This window comes from Tyto alba, unplaced genomic scaffold, assembly GCF_018691265.1.
Source record: "Tyto alba isolate M040663 unplaced genomic scaffold, T.alba_DEE_v4.0 Super-Scaffold_17, whole genome shotgun sequence".
NCBI lineage: Eukaryota > Metazoa > Chordata > Aves > Strigiformes > Tytonidae > Tyto > Tyto alba.
In genome coordinates this window covers 4428260-4451397 of record NW_024881279.1, presented here as the reverse complement: position 1 = coordinate 4451397, position 23138 = coordinate 4428260, and the positions used below count along the sequence as shown (strand labels likewise).

At 43.9% G+C, this 23138-nt stretch overlaps 1 protein-coding gene across 1 annotated transcript; it reads left to right on the top strand.

Annotated features, from left to right (window-relative positions):
* Positions 1 to 6988: 6988 nt before the first annotated feature.
* VDAC1 (voltage dependent anion channel 1) lies at positions 6989 to 22501 on the top strand. Its single transcript, XM_042790259.1, has 9 exons — positions 6989 to 7110; positions 13088 to 13157; positions 13729 to 13778; positions 14351 to 14503; positions 14594 to 14646; positions 16868 to 17095; positions 20045 to 20195; positions 20673 to 20730; positions 21532 to 22501. Exons 2-9 carry the CDS (start codon positions 13091 to 13093, stop codon positions 21621 to 21623), a joined length of 852 nt encoding a protein of 283 aa, XP_042646193.1. The 5' UTR covers positions 6989 to 7110; positions 13088 to 13090; the 3' UTR covers positions 21624 to 22501.
* The last annotated feature ends 637 nt before the right edge of the window (positions 22502 to 23138 follow it).

Genomic DNA, 23138 nt, shown 5'->3' with positions numbered 1-23138 from the left:
ACTGAGTCTGATGGTAGTTTCCACCATCTCCTTCAGTGCTAATCACAGTCTTATCCACTCAGCAACATCAGAAACATTTTGTCACAATGCTTAGAGATACAGAAGATCTTGTGTTATAGACTGAGTTTTATCCAAAGGAATGCAAAGACCTGTAGCCTAAGCCTATGTATCCTATTTTATTGAGTACTGAAACTACAGCTGCATTTAAGGCTGGGGATGTGCACACATAACACAGCCACATTTAGATTTGATCTCATGAGTTCGGTTTAACTGCACAGAATAAACACTGCAGCTGATGAGCAGATGTTCTTAGTTTTTTTTTTTTGTTTGTTTGTTTGTCCTTTTTTTTTTTTTTAAAGTTACATTTTATCTGTATTTGCAAGATTATTCAATCAGGCAGCCTAAATATGACTTGATTAAATAATCACTTAAATAGTGCTGAACCACTCGCATTTTTTTGGCAAACATCAATCTAATGTGAACATTTTGCTGCCAAGCCCCTGTGTGCTTCCAGCAGTGTTCTAGTGCATAAACTTCATTTGTAAGGATGACAAAACCAAGCATCCTCTTAGCTCCAGCCGTTCTTGTTTGCCAAGGTGCATTTTCCTTGAACGCTTTACACGGCTATGAAACCTGCTGCTGTGCTGGTGGTCAGTGGTGAGCCCTGGCAGCTTCTTCCTTCCCTGAATCTCTCTTCTATCCCTGCAGCTCCCCGGCAAACATGCTGAGGATGAGCCACGATTGCACTTCTGATACCTAACTAATCTGCTGTGTGAGGGCTGGTTTCTCTCGAGCAGTTTGCAATGTGAAATGCTGGATATCTTCATTTTCTGACCATGTTCTTGCCTGGGAACACCTGAGAGAGAAGTGCAATCTGTGCTCGGCAACTCTGGCCATCAGCATCGGGCTCTGAGGTTGCATTTTGGGACGGTGCCCACAGAGTGACCCACTGCACACCCGACCCCCTCCACGATCCAGCCCCACGGGGCCGGGCAGGTGTCATTGCAAGGTGCTTCGTGTCTCTGTGTTCCCTCTTCATTGAAAATGCATCTCCTGGCGAGGCTGGAAAGGTTTTGTGTGCTCTGCTTTGAAAACAGGTTCAGTGGCCAGAAAAACTTCTCACCCAGAGGCCAGCTTCTGCCATCCCTTCCGCTTGCACTTTATTTGATTAATAGTTTTTTTTCCAATTCTACTCAGCAGTCTGGTCCTGGCCAAGTAAAGGAAGTGTTATACCGTATTGCTAATAATCATGTTTGAAGCTCTGAAACCACAATGTGGAAGACTTATCTGCCAAATTAATACCAATCCTTCCTGAACATAAAGAGCCTACAAATAAAGTTTTGCTTGGCACGTATTTATCACCTATTTATTTTACATACCCTATCTTTACTGCTTCTCTAGCATTGCTTTCAAGACAAGATAATCACATGTATTTAGAAAATACGGTGGCCTGTGAAAGCGTTGGTTTTGATTTTTCCTTTTCTTGAGAGGCAAAGAGGGCTGCTACGTCCTACGATGTCTACAGAAAAAAATGTATGCTAGGAGGTCATGACTTCAGATTTTTCCTCCTTTCTTCTCTGAAAATCTCTGTGGTACCTGCAGTCACAGCTCCTTGCCAACGATGCCTCTGTGTCACTCACCACTTCCCCGTGGTTCCTGATATCATCCATGCTCTGTCCTCAAAGAAACAACCACCCCAGCCAGCCTCGCCTGACATATTAAATTTCCAACTCTCCCCAAGCAGTTCAAGTTGTGAAAGCCATGACATCTGTTTTGACAGCCCGCACCCGAGGCTGAGGGTACATACCACCTTCCCCTCTCCCCTGCCCGGGGAGGTGCACGTTTGCCTCTACAGCGTGAAGATGAAGTTACCGAGACCACGGGAGCTTGTGCTCCGGCAAACAGCTCTGTTTGAAGCAGACTACTGGTCCAGGACAGGTGCGAGAAGACGCGTCGCAGCCTTTGCAACTTTTGTTTGGAGTGAGAAAGAAAATATACAGTGACGGAGAGGCTCTTGGCTTTGATCATTGCCAGTTACGGGAAATAAAAACATAACCCAAAGGGAGTGAGCGAGGGGTATAATAATGTCAGGTCAATCTCTTTGCTATTCCCTGAGATCAAAAGAAGCTGGGGGAGCTGAGCTTTTATTGTCTTCTCCTTTTGTTTCCCACTTTTTGGCTTTTTGCCTTAAAAATCAATACACCTCTCTCTGGGCTTGTAACACCCCCGTCCCCCCTGCCCCTGCTAGCCCCAAGCCCACTGCAGACTGCGTGGCACAGCGTTGGTGTAGCCCACAGATCAGGGATGCCCATTGCCGGTCAGCCTGCTGGGCACTACTTTGCTAGAAATGCTAAAATCAGCCTTTCTTCTGTGCTTTCAACAGGGATTTATTCTCTCAGTGTTGATCAAGGGTACTTGGGGGCAGCCAGGAGAGAGCCTGAACAGGGATCCCTCATGCTGGAGACATGCTCATCCTCTCAGCATCAATCCACAGAATTCAGTTAAGAACATCTTTTTCCTTTGTTACCAGCTACGGTGATTTTGTCAGCATCACAAAAGATTGAGCCTGGTGCACTGGGAAAAAACAGGCTCTGGGTTGGTTTATCTTGCTAGGGCAAAATATAAACTTCAGTGGGTCCATATCTTAAGTAGCTGAGCAGCGCCTGGATTTGTCCAGTGATAGACTGGACAAATGGGAATGGGAACAACTAGAGACCTGTCTGACCTGGAGTCATCTCTGCTGGTCATCCAGCATCCCTGTCACCGCAGAGCCACGTCTGGAACCTGCTCGTCCCTCTCCCTGTGCTCAGCCCAGCCTGTCCTGGCTGCAGCTGGGCTGGTTTATGTGGCCACTATCCCAGCTGCTTCTCCCAGAGGTTATGGATCCTCGAAGATAACTTGCATGTTTCATTGCTCCATTCTCTGTTCTGTGAAAATAACCACTTACATCCACTCAACTATTTTTAAGAGTTTCAAAGAGATTTGGATCATCTTGAGAGAATGGGGAAGGAGGGAGCAGCACCCAGGGGTGGTGGTGAGGGGCCACGGGGCAGTGTGGGGGGGTTGTGCTGGTGGTACCTGCCCAGCAGCATCCTCGGGGTGAAACCCTGCAGCCCTGCAACCTCCCTGCAAGGGGTTTTTTGCTGATGCACACAGACATGGGGCTGTGCTGGTGGGGGCAAAAAGCTGCTTGTGCTCAGTCTTAGAGACCAGAAGCTGCGCGTTTACACCGGTCAAGGTAGAAATTGCTTATTATGTTTTACTGATGCCCCATGGAGCACTGGAGCTATGTAAGCATCCCCGAGGCAGTGTTTTCTGAGGTAGAAACAACCTGTCCTCTGACATGGGAACAGCAGGCAGAAGGGCTTGCCTCCAAGCAACAAAACCTGGTTTGAGTTTATAAGACTGAGAGGCATGAAGATGTGTTTAGATAGTGTGATACCAAGCAGTAAGGCGTCCTCGCTTATTTTATCATTCCATCAGTGTCTTCTTGACTGAGTATGAATGAATTCCTTGCAAGTTAACAAGCTGAAAACATTTTTGTTATTAAAGAGGGCCAAATCAAACTCTACTGAACAAATACATCTTGGATCTACAGCTAATGAGTTTTTCAGCTGTTCAAAGATGTTATGTGATATGAATGAAGCTGCAGTTGAATTAGACCTAGCTGTTCATGTAAAATTCACAAACTGCAAACGAGCAGCAGGGCAATTTTTTCCCACAGCTTCATTTTAGGCAGCTAAATTCTTTTGGGAGGCAGAGGGGAACTGACAGTTTTGCATAGTTTAACTATATAAATGTGCCTAACGAAAAGAGTATTTACTGATCCCCTTTTATGAAGGAATTGAATCAGAAGTGTACTTTGAAATGCAGGAGGGCTGATCTTCCCATGCCTCCCACCTTCTCACCTAACTGCTGTACAAAACAAATGTAAAGCTGCATCAGGAGCAAAGGGCAGAGTGCGGTGGGGAGCCCAGCCCCATTACTATAACCTTATGTTGTTGGTACTTGCAGTGAAACTCTGCTGACTGATTTATTCTCAGTTCACTTGGTATGAAATTGTATCAGAACCAGGGTCATGGCTATATCCATTAGTGGTACAGGACAGAGCTTAAAAATAATCCTTTGGCTGACACACAGATTTATATAACAAAGAGTGGGTCAGTTCCAGATTTTCCAGCAAACTGGTGTTAAACCAGCCTCTCCGAGTGCTCGAGACCTAATGCTTGTGATGTCAAGGAACATTTAGATGGACCTTGTATCTGAATTATTTGGGGCGTTATTATTTGTCAAATCCATTATTATGGCTTCCCTTTTATTCCATTTTCACCTGGTAAAATAAATTAAGATGTAGCATTACCCTAACCACAGGCTGCCAAAGTAAAAGAAGGAACTGACATTTCGAACATTTTGGTGATGTCTTACCCTGTTGAAGGAGTTGCTAAAATTTGAACCAAAGTCACAAGCATGGATTTTCTCCCTTGAGAACATCCTGTGTAACCCTTCAGTTCACCTGGCACTTGCCAGGATGATTTATACAGCTCAGAGCCTGTAAGAAAAACAGAGCCCTACAGAGTAGATGACACGGATGCCCAGCTCCATATGAGGAGATTTGCTGCCATCTCTTGGTAGATGCATGTCCTGGAAAAGAATGAAAAATTATCTCTGCACAGATACTAAACATCTTCTCCCTCTCCTTGTTCTTAGATCACCTGTGGCATCCTTTCAGCCTCTACTGCAGAAGCAGCCTTTGAAAATTAATCTCAACTAATGTGAACACCAAGGAGACCCTGAGTGCCCTGAGCATGCCTATGGGGCTGGAAGGGCTAAATGTGGGGCAGGGGGCCTGCGTGGTTTCTTCTTGGTCTTGCTGGTGAAGGGGAAAGGCTTAGGCAGAGGCCGCGGGGCTGAAAACCCAGAAGGAAACCCAGAAGAAGGGTAAATGGCATGTGTGAAGATGCATTTTCAAAATAACGTGGTGAGGGCTCAACTGCTGTCTCGTCATTGGTGCTGTGGGTGCCAGTCCCTGTGCCCATAGCAGAGGGGACATCCCGTGAACTGTCTGGTCCCCCAGCTCCGTCAGGATCTGCACCAGGAACGGGCAGGCAGCGGGCTGGCCCGGCGGCTGCGGGCACCTCACACCCCGGGTGCGATGGAGCCCGGCCCGCGTCCCGCCCCTGCCCACGCCGCCAGTCCTTGGTGGTGTCAAAATCAGAGCGAGAAAGGCTGCAGGGAACAAGCTGCAATCTCTGCGTGCCTGCAGGTAATAAAAGAGGTTTTTATGCCTGGAGGTAATAAAAAAATTATATTTGAGAAGATGGGGTGGCAGCGGGGAGGGGAGGGAGCAAGGCAGGGAGGCAGTGTGCTATAAATCACGCTTGCTGTTGGGCAATTTGCCTTTGCAGCGGGCAAAGAGCTGGGGTTGCACTTTGGCAGGAGGCAGGTTGAGGAATTGCTGCTCGGGATGAAAGTGCACCCTGGGGCTGAGGCAAAGGGGTGGTGGGGGCTGTCCCGTGGCTCGGGTCCCCTCCGGGGTCCTGCCGCTGTGCCGGCAGCTCCCAACCTCCTCTGACCCTTGGGTGCTGGGGTTTAATGCTGAAAACTGCCCAGTTGTTTTTGCTGGGCTGGGTTTTTTCATGGGACAGGGAGTGAAGTCAGCCCAGGGCAGGCTCCAACAAGACCCAGAATGCAGGGAAGAGGGAAGGCACAGGCTGCTTCGAGCGGCAGAGCCGAGAGCCTGGCCAAATCACCCTGATTTCAACCCTGCGCTCTGGTTATGAAACCCACGCTTGTAGGGCTGCCTGGGAAGCTGGATCAACAAAATGACTGTGGTTAGAAGTAACTCTCCAAATTTGAAAGAGATCTCATGTTTCTGTTGGTTCCTATCCTGGTGTGCACTTGATTTTAGTGTGGTGTTGGTATCAGGCACAGTTACTTCAGCCTTTTCTGCCACAGCTGCATTTCCAAGGTCTGTGCATGGCTACACGTGACCCCTTCCCCTCTACCACCCCATCACAAATGCCAAAAAATTCTGAGCTCTCACTGAATCCCACACACCACTTCATTTTACTGCTTCTCACTGTTCATTCCCACCGTGCAAGGGAGGAAGAGTAGGAAAGAATTCATTGTAAGAAATAATAATAAAAAAAAAAAAAGGCAAATAAGAGTTCACATGGGTGGGATGTGAACTCTTAACAGTAATTTATTTTTCTAACAAAAATCTCCCCCAGATGCTGGGGCCAGGGAGTGACTATCAAGACCACCAGCAGTTTTCTGGGTGGGATGATTCTTCTGTTTCTCTTGTGGCTGATGCTCAGAGCTCTCCAGGAGCCTCCAGCAGCGAAGGACTGGTTTTATATCTCATCCTAAAGGCAGCACAGCTTCAGCCTCTGTTTCTCTCTGATAGGGGAGCGCTCCCCACCTGACCTTTGGTCACTGGGAGAATTTTGTTCCAGACTCAGCCCCAGCTTCGCTGTCAGCCGTGAGGGCTGGTTCATGTGTCTGAGTGGGAGTTACGAAAGATGTAAAGCTCCTGAAAGATGTAAGGCTCCCTAATTTACTGGAGCATCTCCACACGGGGAGGATTGCTGCCTCTCTGCCTCACAGCCACCCCGTCCCTCCAACAGCTCCTTCGGACACATCATCACACGTGGCTTCACCCACACAAAAACTCTTTCCCAAACTCTCCCTCCCCCCTCTCTCACCACTCTTGGCTCAACAAGAATCTCGGGAACGGGAATTTTAACTAGATGGTGAGTCATAACTGAATTCTAGGTAAGTCTAACTCAGTGGGGAGTTCCCACCAGAGCTGGGGATGCCGGTGCCCAGGTGCCCCGGAGGCTGCAGGTGCCCTGGGTCGAGCCGGAGCATCTCGGGGGCCGGTGGGGTCCCTGGGAGCATCGCCCGTGTCTCTCGGGGAGAGCTGGTCGGTGGGAGGCCCGGCGAAGCGGCAAGGCCCGCCCTTCCGTCCCCTCCCCGTCCCCTCCCCGTCCCCTCCCCGCCCCTTCCCCGCCCCGTCACGCAGCCGCCGCCGCAGAGCCCCGGGAAGCGCCGGGGGAGGCCGGAGGGGGAGTGGGGGCAGCCGGTTGCTGCCGCCGCGGCGGGGGCCAGGTAGGACCGGGGGGGACCCGGGGGGGGTCCCCGCGATCACCTCCGGGTCGAGGCGCCGGCGGGCGGGTGGGTCGTCACGGGAGTGAGCCGGTCACGGGTGGGAATCCATCGGGAGGGGCTTTTGCCATCCCTCGGAAGGGGGAGAACTGTTTTCTTACGTAACGCTGGGGCATGACGAAAGCAAAGGCCTTGGTTTCGAGGCGTGGGGTGAGCGTGACATCGGGGGGGGGGGGGGGGGTGGGGTGGTGGAGGGCGGAGGCGACACGCGAGAAAGTGGGTGGTCCCGGGGTGCTGCCACGCACCCCGCGCACCACACCTCGCCGGGCGCGGATCGACCGCGGGCCGGGGCCGGGCCGAGCGTTGGGCCGCGGAGGTGCGGGTGGGTTTTTTGGGCAAACGGTTCGGCGTGGGTCGCTGTGGGTGTTCCCGGCGAGCAGAGGTCGTGGGGGGGCGGGTGGCCGCGCCGGCTTGGATTTTGCATTTTAGCGGATTTTGGATTTTTAGCGCTGACATCCCTTCTGCCTCGCCCAGCCCCGACCCTTCCTGCAGGTTGGCAAATTCATCTTGACGCGCACCAAAAAACCCAAACCCCAGCCCAAGCTGTCAAACTTGTTTCATTTTATTCTGTTTATTCTCAAAATGTAGCTGTTTACTGGGGGGGGAGGGGGGGAGCGAAATAATGTCGGTTTAAAAAATATTTCAAGGGCTTGGTTTTCCCTTCCCGAACCAAGCAGGGAGCAGCGGGTGCAGTCGCCTCCGTTCTGCCTCGTCACAGCCCTCGCTGGGAACACAACTCTTGCTGGAGGGTGAAAGACTCATTCAGTCTCGGGGCATTTGTGGAGAAAAAAAAAAAAAAAAAAAAAAAAAGGAACAAAATTTTCTGAAAAACGAGGCGGAGCTGACTCATCCTTACTGACCAAGGCAGGGTTGTGTCTCGGGGGAATATTTATAGTGATGCTGGCTGAAACAGATCCCATCGCGTTTCTCAGACGGCCTAGTGAGGATCAGAAGCGCGTTGCGGTTGGGTTCGTTTGGTGCAGTGCATGGTTGAATAATCACCTGTCTCGTGGCATTTCAGCGATGAAATTTTGTCGGCATTCCTACAAAAAAAGGGCTTTTGCGCTGATTGAAAAGACACCCCAGAAGAATCCCTCCCTCCCTCCCACCCCCAGCACTCTCCATTGAAGGTTTACGGCGATCCACAGCCTGCACCTCTTCTCCCTGCCCACGTTTTGGGGGAGTGTGGTGGGGTGTGGGACATCGCCGTCGGTTGCCATAGCAGCAGGAGCCATGTCCCCAGTCCCGGCTCTCCGGGATGCAGTCAGGAAGCACCGCACAGGCCCTCCTGGCTTTTAGCGTCTGCTGCAGGTAGACATAAACCCCCAGGTGAGCGAGCTGGCAAATTGTGCTGGAAGACAAAATTCCATTTTAATTAGCCGTCCCCAGTGATGTGGCAGCGGGGGGACATGTGCCCTCCTGGCCAGCCTTGCCCCTGCACCATTCTGGTGGCACTGGGAGGGGACAGCGGCGCTGCTCCTCTTCTCTGCACAGGTTGGAAACGCGCTGAGAGTGAGTTTTGAATGTAATGTATAGGATAAGTGGGTCTTTGTTCTTCCCTTGCAGTTTTAGTAACTACAGTAGCTACAGCAGGCTGCAGCATCCCCCAAACTTTGTTTAATTGGTACTTAGATGTGATAGTTTAATAAGGGGGTTGCCGTACAACGCTGTTGTTCTTAATTTATACCCATACAATTAAGAGCAGGCTTGCTTTCTTTCATTCCATAAATATTAGTATAGAATAAGTAATATTTACATTTGGTTTTAAGGGGTTTATCTCCTCTGTGCTCCTGAGTTTATTGGGCTATAGAGATACTGCATAAACCATACTTTACAAACGAAATCTGCTCCATCATGTATGTAGTTCAGAAGCGAAGCTGCGGTAGGGAGGCTGTGATCCTGCGAGTGTCAGAGGGATGCTGCATGGCTTTACTAATACCTGCATGAAAGAAATTGTGGACTCGAGAGTCTTAAATTTTGAGTCATAATGCTGCATGAATTATATGATGTCGGCACAGCAGCAAGTTGGGGCAAAAAGTGTTGTTAAGTACTGTGTCCCATAATGCAGGGTAGTTACAAATCGCCTGCTTATAGTGGCTTCTCAAAAGACTTGTGAATGTGCTGAACTTGATGTTTGACCGTAGCACGTGGGGAGAGCTGGGCCCCGCTCTGCCCAAGAGCAAAAGCACCATCCTGCGTGGCCTGTTTATTGATACAACATTCGTTGGTTGGGAAACGACACTGCACAAGCTGCTGGTTCAGGAATGTGCTTAAAAGTTGCTTCATACCAAGGAATAATTTTTCCTTTAATGAAATGAAAAATAAATTAATCTTTTTTTTTTGTTTGTTTGTTGTTTTGTTTTGTTTTTTTACCTTGAAGCTAGAGAACCTTGTGAGCTTTTTTCCTCACACAGACTGTCCCTGATTTCACAACCCGATGCTCACACGCCGGTGGGACGTGACCCCAGCAACTGTCGTGTGTCAGCTCTGCTGTTAGCATCTTTTCAGGGGTACCGCTTGTGGAGACGGGGAGCTAAAGTCTTCAGAACTATTGTTACCATCAAGAAACAGTACACAAGTTCAAATTTATTAGGAAAAAGTACAGCTATGGTTAAGGTTAAATCCAACCTTTGTATTTTCTTAGCCTTGAATCTGATAGGCTCCCACTGTTTTCATGGGAATTTTATTTTTATCATGGATTTTATTCTTATCTTAAGTGTTTAGATTGCTCCTTCCCCTCATGTAAATACCATAAAGTTGATAAGTCAGTGTAGGGAAACTTTAACTTAGGCACATAAGAGAGTTACCAAGCAGAGATGAGTTTTCCTTTGGTTACAGCCAGTCCTTGTGTTTGCCAAGGGCACCCCATGGGTTTGCTGCCTATTGGTCTGATTTTGATTTAATTCCCCAGAACTGCATTGTAGGGTGAAAACTTTGCCATCTGTGACACAGGGAAATATTCAAATTTGGCCTGCTGGAAGTGCTTTGTCTTTAATGAAATCTCCACTAGGACTGGCTCTCGGGTCCTGCAGCTCCAAAGGAAGCTTTCTCTTTTCTCCCGAGGGTGGTTATGAATTCATGGAGGTTGTGCTCAGAGCAGCACTGGGAGCTAACTCCTCCGTTCAGGTTTTCTTCAGCCATGACCTGTGTGTGCTACAGTATTTTCTACTCAGGAAAATCAAAATATTTTCCTACTTAGAGCACTTATTTTACTCAGCCTGCTTTGTTCAGGCATTGAGGTATATAGTCACTCAGAGCTATTTGCACAGTCGGACAAGGATAAAATCAATGAATTCATTTCAGCCCTAACCTAATCTGAGTTAATGTGCTGGAATCCCACTGGTGAAAAGCAAGGGCACTTGGCCACAGCCATTCCTTGATCCTTTAAGAGTTTGAATCCCTGTTAAGCATGCTTGTCTTACAACCTGCACTCGCACAAGATGTAATCAGTTTTGTTTTCCATCTGTTAAACAAGAGGCTTCTGATTAGCCAGTGCAAACAGAAATAATTATTTTTGTTCTTGCTGACAACAGCAAGGTTCACCACCGCGTACCCAGCTTGTAGTGTTTTCTACACTCAGCAGTTTTAAGCACCTTGCTCTGTGTGTGTTACATGATTTGCCGTACAACCGACAGGGATTTGGCTTTCAATATTGTCCCTTAATTATAGTAATTGCCTAAGTGGAGATCTCGATGTCTCCCACTGTCGTACAGGCACAGCCCAGCCTGCAGCAGCTCATCCACCCGCCGAGCCCGGCAGCATCCACTGGGGATACGCCAGCACCAGTGGGAGCAAAACTTGGCTTCGTGGGCATGAATAAGGGAAAAACATAACCTACAGAATCCAAACCAAAAGCACACAGCATTCAGTTTTGCAGAAAATATTTTGATTTTATGAAGTGACTGTTGATAAAATATATCTGGTAGATTCCAAAGTGCAGCAGGCAGAGCAGTGCATTACCTTTCAAAGCAATGCATGTTTGATTTTCAAGTACAGGGATTTTGAACATTTTTAATTTTTGATGATGCTAAATGGAAATACCCATCAGAGGGTTCTCATGAGACTGGGCTGGTCTGACAGGGAAGAAGCATTTCCTGACCACATACCGTGTGTAGTGAATCCTGCCGTCCCTCTCCTGCGGGCTGCCTTAGCTCTGACTTTAAGATGTGATCTCCAGGCAGGGCACTGTACTCTGCTTCTTGTGACTGAAATAAGAAGCAGAGGAATTACTTATAGAAATCTGTAAATACTTGGTTTGGGGCTTTTTGTGCATGTGTTTTTTTTTTTTTTTCCTATGTTTTTTTTTTTTTTTCTTTTTTTTTTAAAGGTTGGTTTTGTGTATAAACACTAAATCCCTGCTTTCCTGTTTGCACAAAAACCAGAGAGAGACATTTAGGTCTAATATAAGTAGCTAAAACTGCTTTGGAACATGGATATTTTTTTTTTGCTTTCTTTAAATTAAACCCTTTAGCTACTTATGTATTTGGGGCTGCATTTCATTACTTAACTGTAACTGGAAGGAGATGACATGCATCCCGGTGGTCTCTGCAACTGAAGCTACATCATACTGTGTACCCTTGCATCCTACTTTATTTATGTTCTGAGAAGACCGTTTGCTTTTAGTTAGCCACCAGATCCGTTTTGTTCCCTCTAGGATAGGGATTCTTCACTTACGCAACAGCAATATCCTGCTTTAACAGGCGACAACTTGTTGGATGGAGTGCTTGAGGCGCTGAGTGGCTGCTGAAACTCCTGATCTGATGCTCGCGGGGTGGTGCTTGCCCGGAGACCGGCATCCAGGTCGACGGCCAGGCCTATAAGAACCCCTCATTTTCTGGGCAAGCTGTTCTGTTTGTGGTTTACAGGCATAGTTTTCTGCTACCGTTGAATAGTCTGGAGTAAAGATTGGCAGGCAATTTTTTAAAAGCATTTGCATGCTTGTGTAATAAACTGCTTATTATCTTTACATAACGAAAAAGTTTGGGACTATGGAATTTTATTGCAACATCTGGTATTAAGAGGACCAGCTTCAGCAGTATGATTTATCTCCTTTGCTTTTTTAAAATTATGAAATCTTGTCTATAAAGACAAAAGGTGTACACCATTTAAGATTGTTTGACTTTGCTTCCTTGGAACAAATTACGGTACTTGGATAAGAAAGTAGATTGGGTTGGTTTGTTCCTCTCAGGATCATATTTTCTCTTCTGTATACGATGAGACAGTTTTCTCAGCAGCAGAGAAAATGGGATGCATTAAATTTCTTGTGGGAGGCCACTGAGAAACATTCAGGGCCTGCTGAAGACGGGACGGTGAGGACGCCCGTGGCAGTGTGGGCATCCCTCCCGGACAAACCGCCGTGGGGAAAGCTGCCCCTGCAGTGTCCACACCGTCGGGCTGGTGCAAAATTTGTCAATTTTGCTAACAGAAATGCTGACAGAAATGTTTTTGCTAACGTTTGCTGCTGTGAATTAGGGGGAGAGATATGCTGGTTAGATTTCTTGAGTGGGTGACTTGGGGCCCTAATGCCTTGCATCACAGTGCATAGACCCATTGCAAGAAAAAGGAGAAATGGTTCTGAGAAATGGTTCTAAACAAAGAAGTTGTTTATGAACAACAGTTAACTCTTTGGAAAGGCATAGACAGCTTTTTTTTTTTTTTTTTTTTTTTTTTTTTTTTAATAATATGGTCTGCAACCTGTTTCTCATCCTCAGTGGCAAATGCATGGTAGTTGCTTCTGCTGGCTAGTGAGCAAAATCAAATCACACTATGTGCTATAGCTACTTTCTTCAGGCTGCATTTAATTGATAGGTGGATAGAAAATAAAACTGGCTGAAATGGGCTTAAGTTTATTGTTGCATAAATGAATTAAGTAAGTTTCCGAACACTGTAATTTTTCCTTTTTTTTTTTTTTCCCCCCCAGAAAATGGCTGTTCCACCTGCTTATGCTGATTTGGGCAAATCTGCCAGAGATGTTTTCACCAAGGGATATGGTAAATAAAGGCAAAATAAATGTGGTCTTTTGCTGTCTACCTGATTCCTGAAACTACTAGGATTTTATTACTTTTTTCTGATAAATATTCCAATGATTTCCATTAGAATCCAGTGAATTTTCTATTGTAGCATCACATTGCCGCCGCTGCTGGCTTGAAGGGGAGGGTAACTTACTTTTCTTTTGACAAAATTCTTCCTGTTCCTATAGGCCTGTTGCCTGTTTTAAAAGAAAACTTTGTGTTGTATTTTGAGTGTTTCCTTGAATCATGAATAGGATCATTGATGTCAGTAGTTTCCTTATGAACCGAATGCTGTTCAGTATGAATAAAGACATTATTACCTAATTTGGTCCCAGGTATATTGCTGAGGTCAGTAGGATTAATCAGTCAAGTGCTATGTCGAGTACGAGCTGCATAATCTGCTTCATCAAAACACATTGTTTGATAACTTTACCCTTAGTTTATTTTTTTAATATTTCACAGGCGGTTTAGAAGGGAGTTTTAAGAAATAAATCAGACATGCTTTTCAAATTAACATATATATAATTCATATTTTTTACTCATCTTCTAGGTTTTGGGTTGATAAAACTTGATTTGAAAACAAAATCTGAAAATGGACTGGTGAGTTTGGAAAAACACTGAAATCCAAACTGTTGCAATGTTCTTTACTGTGTATTTCTTTTAAAAAGCAGAATCTCTTACTCCCCCCGTACCATTTCTTAGATATATTATAACCTTTCAGGTTGCTTTGCATTTATAATTTTTGTATAATATACGAGACTGTGCACAAATTACAGTGAGGGGCTCCTCTGTAAGCAACCAGGGTAATTGCTTACAGTGAAAATCACGTTGCTGTTTGAGGCCATGGCCGTGGCCTGTGCTCGGAGGAAGTGTCAGTGCCTCCCTCTTGCTTTACTGGATTGAACAAGCAGAAAGAGGCTGGTTTCCAAATGTGCTGCACGCTTTTTTTCTTAGCAATCACTAAACAAGTATAGTTGCAATGTAACTGTGTTGGAGCTAATATTTAGAATATTTCCATGAAGCATTTGCAGACTTGCATGCTGATTCACAGATACACCTTGTACTGACTAGCACCTTGTTCTGTGTTATGCTGCTGGTAAGGGTTATCCACCTTCCTGTCCCATATCCATTCCCTTAACATGCAAATTTATATATATTTTTTTTCCTTTTAGGAATTTACAAGCTCAGGTTCAGCAAACTCAGAAACGAGCAAAGTTAGTGGTAGTTTGGAAACAAAATACAAATGGGTAGAATATGGATTGATGTTCACAGAGAAGTGGAACACCGACAACACACTAGGCACTGAGATTACTCTTGAAGATCAGGTAATTTTGGGCTCAAAAGATGCAATTTACAAACTAATTTATGACAATCTCTAATTATGAATCCAACCAGTGAATTTCTTTTCTGTTCAGCTTGCACATGGCCTGAAGCTGACCTTTGACTCCTCCTTCTCTCCTAACACTGGGTAAGAAGTGAGTAAGCTTGAGTGACAAAAAGAGGCATTTTTTGTTTTAGTTTTCCAGAATACTGTCTTGCTTCTTTATTCCTCCTGTCCTAAGATATCAAGACAGTTACTGATCAGCCTATGTGTGATGAAATCGTGCACACCTGATTTAAATTTTGGTATTAGCAATCCCTTTTTAATCCTAAACTACAGCAAGCAAACTTTTAAATACAGTATCTTGAAAACTGTAGTCAGAATTAGGGTGGGAAGAAAAGGTTTTGTTTGCATTCCTGTTGCTAATTTCTGGCCATGTCAGAGGATGAGCTGTTGGCTGAATGAAAAACTCTAAACAAGTCAGCTGTAATGCAAAGCTTAACAAGCTCCGGGAGCCAGTTGGCCACAGCTCTGATGGGCCGACACAGCAATTGGGCTCTTCTCCCGAGCTGAATTTATCATCTGAATTCTTGCTGGCCACAGAGCGCCTTGGTGGTGGATGAGTATTTCTGACATGGCGATTGGATGCCACATTTTATGTGGGCCAGAGGGATTAAGCAGCAGCTGTAGATCTAGATGTTGGTTTATTTTTTCCCCGATTATCTTTTTGCAAGCAGTGCTGCCAGTGAGTCAAAATACTCTGCACATTAGCTTCCCAGAGCAGCACGCTGCACTGCAGGCTGCTGGGGTTACAGTCCTAGTGGAGGTTTCACCCTGTCTTTTAGATTTAGTGTCCTGCATTGTCAAGTGCTTCCAGTCCACTCCTAATTCTAGATTAGCTAGATATTTTTGTATTTGTTCACCAGAGCAATCTCTAGTGTTTGTTGCTAATAATTTCTTAATTGGTAAGATTCTTAAAAAAGAAAAAACCTTGTATAAGAGAGGCAAGTTAGAGCTCTGCAGCTATTGCTTAGGCACTTCACAGACACTATAGTGTCTGAGTTATGATGACTGCCTTGTGGGAGGACTATTACAATTTGAAAAAATGGAGTGAGATTCAATCCCGGAGTGGCCTGGTTTAGGTTGACAGGGATGCATCATGTCTGAATATGAGACACCTTCTCCCCCTTCGTACTGCTTAGGGGCTGCGATGAGTTTTTCAACAGGGAAAGTAATTTCTAGGAGCGTTCCGTGTTAGCTTGCCTCTGTCGCTGTTGACATTGGTGGGAGAGGTACTGCTGACTTTTACAGATGTTGCAGACGAGCTAATGCTGAGTGCTTTTGGTATTCCTCTTTATTTCTGATTTTGCAAAACACAAGAAGTTCCTGAATCTGAAATAATAAAAAAAGAGAGCAATCTCGATGTGGGTCTGATACAGCATTGAAACAGTTCTGGGAGACTCTTTTTGCTAGCTGCAGTGAAAGGTTGACGTGAAATTTCAAATTAGCCTGGCTTTCCCAGCAAGACTTCAGGAAAAGATCTGGTCAAATACAGAAGACACTTGTAAGGTAAAAAGAGAAGAAAAAAAATCTCAAATAATAGTAGCTGAACATAGTGGATGTAACTCTCTCGCCTTGTGAGGGTCTGCACCCTTGATATAAACTGACCTAAGGACACATGAGAAAATACTGTTCTGGCCAACAGTATAAAAAGAAACAAGTGACTCAGGACAGTTTATTTCTGTGTTAACCTGGCAACTTTTCCAGTGGCTGCAACCATTAAACTTCCTACAGCATCCTAAGGAGAAAACAGGGTGTCGGAGACACTGAAGCAGCCTATTCCTACTTCCTTAGCAGCAGAGACTTTCCCTCAGGGAGCTGGAGACAGAGTAGTGATTTTTTGACATCTGCCACAGCACGTGAAATTACCCAGTTCACCAGGATTGTCTAAACACGGTTTGTTTGGGACAGGCCAACTACTATTGACTTTCTGCGGCAAACTTGTAAACTGCTGGTTTCCATTCCTTCCCTGCATCTACCAAACCTGCAAAACCATCCGATTAGTTGGAGAAGAGGATTTGGTTTTGTCACCTGCCGTCTGGCTTATTGTTGCTTTTCAGAACACAGCCCAGAAGTGCTTAGTGGGGCACCACACCGCATTTTATTGCTCGATTGCAAATAATTCACTATAGCTGGATTAGGGTTTTGCAAATGTGAAAGGTAAGAAGGTGACATATCATATGGCTCCCCAGGTATGTATACATTGTCTTCAAGAACTATTACACTGAGTTAAAGTAACTGATTTGATTGAGCTGCTACCTACGAGTGTACCCTTTCAAAGATACGAGATTCTTTCTTTTCTCTTCAGGAAAAAGAGTGCTAAAGTTAAGACGGGGTACAAAAGGGAACACATCAACATCGGCTGTGACATGGATTTTGATATTGCTGGTCCTTCAATACGTGGAGCCCTGGTGGTTGGCTACGAGGGGTGGCTGGCAGGTTACCAAATGACTTTTGAGACAACAAAGTCTAGAGTAACCCAGAGCAACTTTGCTGTTGGCTATAAGACTGATGAATTCCAGCTTCATACTAATGTGTAAGTATTGGCAGACAGGCATTTAAAAGGAATTTGAAAGGATTTTGCTGCTTACTAGAACAATGGAAGGGATGGAGTTTCAGCAGTGGTGAAAGAGGGAATGGTGGATTTGAAATTACTCCTTCATTTAAGATGGCAGCTGCATTTTTTTAGCTGCATTAACTTTTAATTATGCGGGTGAGGGGCTGCATGATGGAAGGAACTGGAACTCGCTGAGCACCCAAGTGTCCAATGTCGATCTTTCTAACATATAAGGGTTATTAGAATCTATTAGCAGAATAAGAAAACAAGTGGGTTATAAAAATATTCTATGTGAGAATTGAAATAAAAGCAATGCCTTCCTTTTGCACATCTCACAATCAAACAAAATGGTCTGATCTGTAGTTGAAAGAGTTAATCAGAGGATGAACAAGAACAGGCAAAAGGGATAGATATGGAAGAGAGATGGACTGAGTTTGTTTTAGTACTGGAAGGGACATGGTGTAAAAGTTTGTTTTAGTATAATAACTCCTAATAATCTATTTACACAAGCACTTGTCCTTTCTGAATGCATGAACATGGGAAGCTAGGACCCAATCCCACAAAAACCTTAATTTCTTTGTCTCCCATTCCTCTTAAAAGAACAATTTGTGCCTTTGGGGAAGACAGTTTTTTAACATCAGGCAATCCCTAATCCATTCCCCCAGCCCCCACTCTCCCATTCCCTTGGGTAATTGGATTTTTTGTATGTAGCAGAGCTATTGCAGGCTGTTCCCGTTTGGGGGCTGAACTACTGTTCTGCCTTCCTGGAGCTGCTTCTCCAAAGGCTTTCTGTTCTGTTTCATGCTGTTTTGCAGAGGTCTGGTTTAGGAAGCTCACACTGCCTCACAGTACAATTGAACCTTCACAGCCCAGACAGGGTGTTTGAAGGATTGCCAAAACACAAAAATGTGGGCAGAAAACTTCCATCAGAAGAATATGCAGGGTCCCCCTCCACTCAGTAGTTAGGAGCTATTCCTTCGAGCACAATGACTTTCAACTTTGTTATACTGTAGCAGTTCAAAACATTGTATTACTGGCTTTTGCTATGAAATGCTGTAATTATTATTACTCTTAATTAAAGCAACAGCAGAAAATAACTTTTTAACAGCAGCAGGGGCTCAGATCTTACTCTACTGTATCTTGGGTTCCTGGGCGTCTGTTTCTTAGGTCACTGTTACTGTACGTGGATGATAAATCACCTTCAGGAGGACACCTAGTTTGTTTATTTAATATCCCAGAAACAGTTGTGTGTGGAACTCCCATCACTAGCCTGCTCGGCTTTTGTATCTAGACAGTTCAGTGTTTCACAGGGATCCTGTGGCAGAGCTGATAACTTAACTAGGTGGGGCTAATAAAGTAAAAGTAAAGTAAAAAACCCCAAAGATCGTCTTTTGTTCCTGGCATTACACAGACCAGCTGGGGACTTCAGCAAGTTACTTTCCTTAATGGTGCCTTAATATACGAATTTTCATAGGGGGATAATGTGTGTTTTTTTTTTTTTTATCTACATCTGACAAGTGCTATTAGTAGAATGAAAAGGAGGTTTGACTTTTCTATTATTATTCTTTAATAATAAATAATAACTAAAGGGAGGTAGGGCTGGATAATTTCTAGTTTTAAATATGACTTTCCTTGTTTTTTAAGCATAGCTCAGCCCGCCCCCCCCTAATGTTGCAGGTCAAGACAGAGCTGTGTGGGAACCTTGCACAAAATCTGCCTGTATAACCAGCTCTCCTCAGTCCTTTTTAATCCTTCCTTTTCTTGAGAACCAAGCACATGCACTTATATGTGAGCTTCAGTCTTATCTGAAGTAAGTATTGTAGTATTTTTCTGGAAGAATTGCTCTAACCATTTAAACAGCTGCTGCTATTGCTTGAACTTTTAAATAGGCCTATCGCTACTGTTTGTGCAACTGTTCTGAACTACGGAACATCAGGCCAAAGGGGTAAAAGTGGAAAGAATATAAATCTGCCCCTTTTTTAATCACTAAGGGTTTGGTATACTCTAATAATCGGAACCAGATTATTTTATGGTTTAGAAATAATCATAAGTATTTAATCTGCAGAGGTCTTCCTGTGTTTTAAAGCCTGGTTTGTGCAAAATGTATCCTCTTTTAAGAAAATGAGCAAAAATGGAAATGCTCACTGCTTTGCAAGAAGTGCAAGGCTTTTAGAAGTCTTTTGCTCTTGTTTTCACAATCTGCATGCTCTAACGTTTTGCATTTCATTTACCACACTTTATTCCCTGCGTGACATTGGTGTCAGTAGTAATTGGAAGTTGTGCTACTCGGTAGCCGTGCCAGAAGGCTGTCGTCCCTCAGCTGCTGGCCAGTGCTCTCTGCAAAGTAAAATTACTTTCCTTTCAGTTTCTACTACAGAAATAGCTGTAGTACAGATGTACCACCAGGAATATTACAAATGGTGTTCATTTGCAAAAGCTGATAGACTTGGACATTAAATTGGCATCTTCGCTTCTGATACAGTTCATCTGTGTCTGGTAAGAGCGTGCTGACAAGGCAGCGTTAGGGTGACTGCTCAGCCTCGGCCCTTTCAGGGCACCAGAGAGACATAGCCTGGGAAAATAATTATTTTAGAGATATGCAGGGAAGAATAAATCTCTCTACTACAAAGGCTCATATTGAGAGAGAAGGGAAAATTGGAAGCTGTCATCGTTAGTCTATTTTTGATAGTTTGTCATGGCTTTTTTTTTCCAGTTTCATAAGTTGTTTATTGAAATATAGTAACCATCAGTGAATTTAAATATTTAAAAATTACTTCATAACCAATCCGGCCTAATGTCTCCATTAGTTGTTACAGGGGTATTAAATGAGGTGAAAGTGAATGTTCTGCAAATACAAATCTTACTGGGAGAAAAAAAAATGACTGTTTTGGGATGCAGTTTAAAACTAGACTAATGCATTCCTTCCAGGAATGATGGAACAGAATTTGGCGGCTCCATTTACCAGAAGGTGAATGATAAACTGGAAACCGCAGTGAATCTTGCCTGGACAGCTGGTAACAGCAACACGCGCTTTGGAATAGCGGCCAAGTACCAGATTGACCCAGATGCCTCTTTTTCTGTGAGTACTTTGCATGTACATTTATAAGCATTTGAAAATACGCCCTCGTAATAGAAATGTAAAGCAACCTCTACCATGGGAAAGTACGGTTTTGATGTGGTTCTGTGGTGCATAGCTGGTGCATGTATCTGTCTTGGTTTTGGCAGCATGAGAGCACAACTATTGGATTTTCCTTAAAAGTGATACAGTGTTCAATTGTATTATTGGGCACTATTTTGAAATATTTTCGTGTCAGTCTTGAAAAAATTAAAGACTGTTAATAAAGCCATTATTTTCTATAGTCATTGTAGATTCGCTGAGATTTTGGATTTAAACTATGGCAAAATTAATTCTAGATAGTTTGTTTCTTTTTTTTTTTTTTGTGATTTAATACATGAAATCCTTTACCTGCTTAAAAGGTGTTACTTAATTTTCAAGTGGGAAGGGCTTTGAAGAGAGTTACTAAATTATTTACGTATGGTATTTTTTCCCTTTAAGGCTAAAGTGAACAACTCCAGTCTGATTGGATTAGGATACACTCAGACTTTAAAGCCAGGTAAGTCTATGCAGAAGAAATTCAGAGTCAATAAGGTGCTATTTTAATCTTGAATGTGACTGGTTTTGTGAGACTGCTGTTCCGCTTGGCAAACCAGCAATGAGCTTTTCCCAGGGACTGCTCTGTTAGTTTTGGATGTCTACTGGAAACAGAATTATTAGAGACCACCATCCACGGACCAGTCCGATACTCTTTTATATATCTACAATTAGGTGTTTCACAGATCAGTAAATTCATTTTTAGTACTTTCAGAGGCTTCCTATTCCTGAGTTTGTTTTGCTTGAAAATGTGACTTTCTCAAGGTCCCCCAGTCCAGGAAGAGGACAATCTTACTGCTGTGAAATTGGCTTTAATGTAGTCTAATAAATCTGCTGCCAGAATACCAAGCAGATTGACACGAGATATTACAGTAGACAGGGCTTGGGCCTTTTCATACCTAGATTTTAAAGTGGTTTAGAAAGGTGGGTATGTATCAAGATTGCAATTTTTCATAATACTGGACTCTAAAATTAGATTAATCAGTAGACCAGCAGCAGTGAACTGACTCAGAGCTTTAATTACTTGGAGTGATAAAAAGCAGAATCTATCACCGTGGTTTATTAGAACTTTCATAATTCAGAAAGATTTCTTATCTGCAAATTATTTCAAAATGCCCACTCCTTACAAGCCTAGCTGCCAAATTACATTAACCTAGCTACCCAAGAAATTAAAGCAGTAACACAGACACTGGACTTGGTGAACGTAAAACTCATTTCAAGTTTTAACAGTTCATCTTTTCTCTCACTTTTCTCTGTTTCACAGGTATCAAACTGACATTGTCAGCTTTGTTGGATGGCAAGAATGTCAACGCAGGTGGCCATAAACTTGGTCTAGGATTGGAATTTGAAGCATAAGGAATGATTCTAAAATCACTAATTTGAAAATACAGCATAGCTACCTTCAGAATATAGTGTACCTTTCAATGTTTTATGTCTGGGATGCAAGTGTTGCTATGTATCAGTTCTGCTAGTCCTGGTTAAAGACAGCTAAGCTTTAAAAATGATGTTGTTAAAGAAATGGAGACAAAAGCATCAAAAAATCCTAATTCCAGGCTTTTTTTTTTTTTTTTTAATAATGTTATTGCCCATCGCATATGTCAGCTGCCATATGATAGGAAGTAGGAAGGTATTGATTACCTTTACTCTAATGTATTGACTGCACAAGGAATATGTTAATGTGGTATAAAATCTGAGACTTTAAGAATCGCAGACCACTATATTGTACCGTTAATTCCATAAGCAAAATGTTCTGACACTTAAGGTTTCAATTCATGATGGAATGTGCAAACTTGTCTGAAAAAGGGATTTTTACATATTTTTTTAGATAGGTATTTCGTGAATTGTATGTCTTACTTGGTTAACTTACACCTACAGCTGTCTCCAGAATGCTTTAGGTTGTCCACCTCGTGTAAGTCGGTTGTGGAGGAGGTTTGATGTGACTCAGCCAATACTACCTGTCCTGTGTTGTGGTTCCTTTCCCTTGCACTGACTGGAAAGCTTATAAGACAGGGCCATAATCAGGGAAGAGTCTTTGTAACTGCAATCACATAGTTGCATCACTAAATTTAAAATGGACTTTTGTTTTATTACCACTTTTTTTTAGCAACTTAAATGGGTACATTTTTAGAGAGTCTTCCATTTTGTGTGGAACTAGACCCCAAAATGCTGTACTTGACACTACTAAAAATGGATAAAAAGCCCAAACCCAACTTGAATAAAATATTGAAATGTCACCTTTTACTTTGTCTTTATATTAACTGCAAAAACAATTTCATGTTAATTCTTGGCTCCAGAAGCAGACTGGCAACATCTTAGTGTGCATTTTGTACCACACAAACAAAAAATACTTAGTAGATTTAAGTTCCAGACACGGCCCTGTTCTTAGTGCTCACTAAGCTCTGGCAACTGCACATGTGCATGTTTAACTCATGGAGAAAACAAGATAATGTGAATTGTTTATCTTTCTTCCATTGCAGAATTCAGTAAGTTGAATTACTTTTCTATAAACAAATAGATGTGAGCAAGGAACAGTTATCAGTTGGGATAAACTTCAGTGGCCTTTCATTAAAATTTTATATTTTTTTTTTCATATGCAAGCAGTCGACATGGGTGGTGTGCAGAGGGCAAGAGGCTGTGGTACAGGAGGATGTGCCTGATGAGGCAATGGAGTTACGACATAGCGAGACCATAGATCTGCCTCAGCGACAGCCTGCAAATCTTGCAACGCTGGCTGTCTTCCCTTGTATCACAAGCTGAGTAAAGCTGAGTATTTCCTAGGATGCCTTATCACAGATACTTAACTGGGGAGTAGTCCTCTTCCAGACCTCACTGATTGAAACAAACCACGTGCTACCAGCTTGCAGGAATATG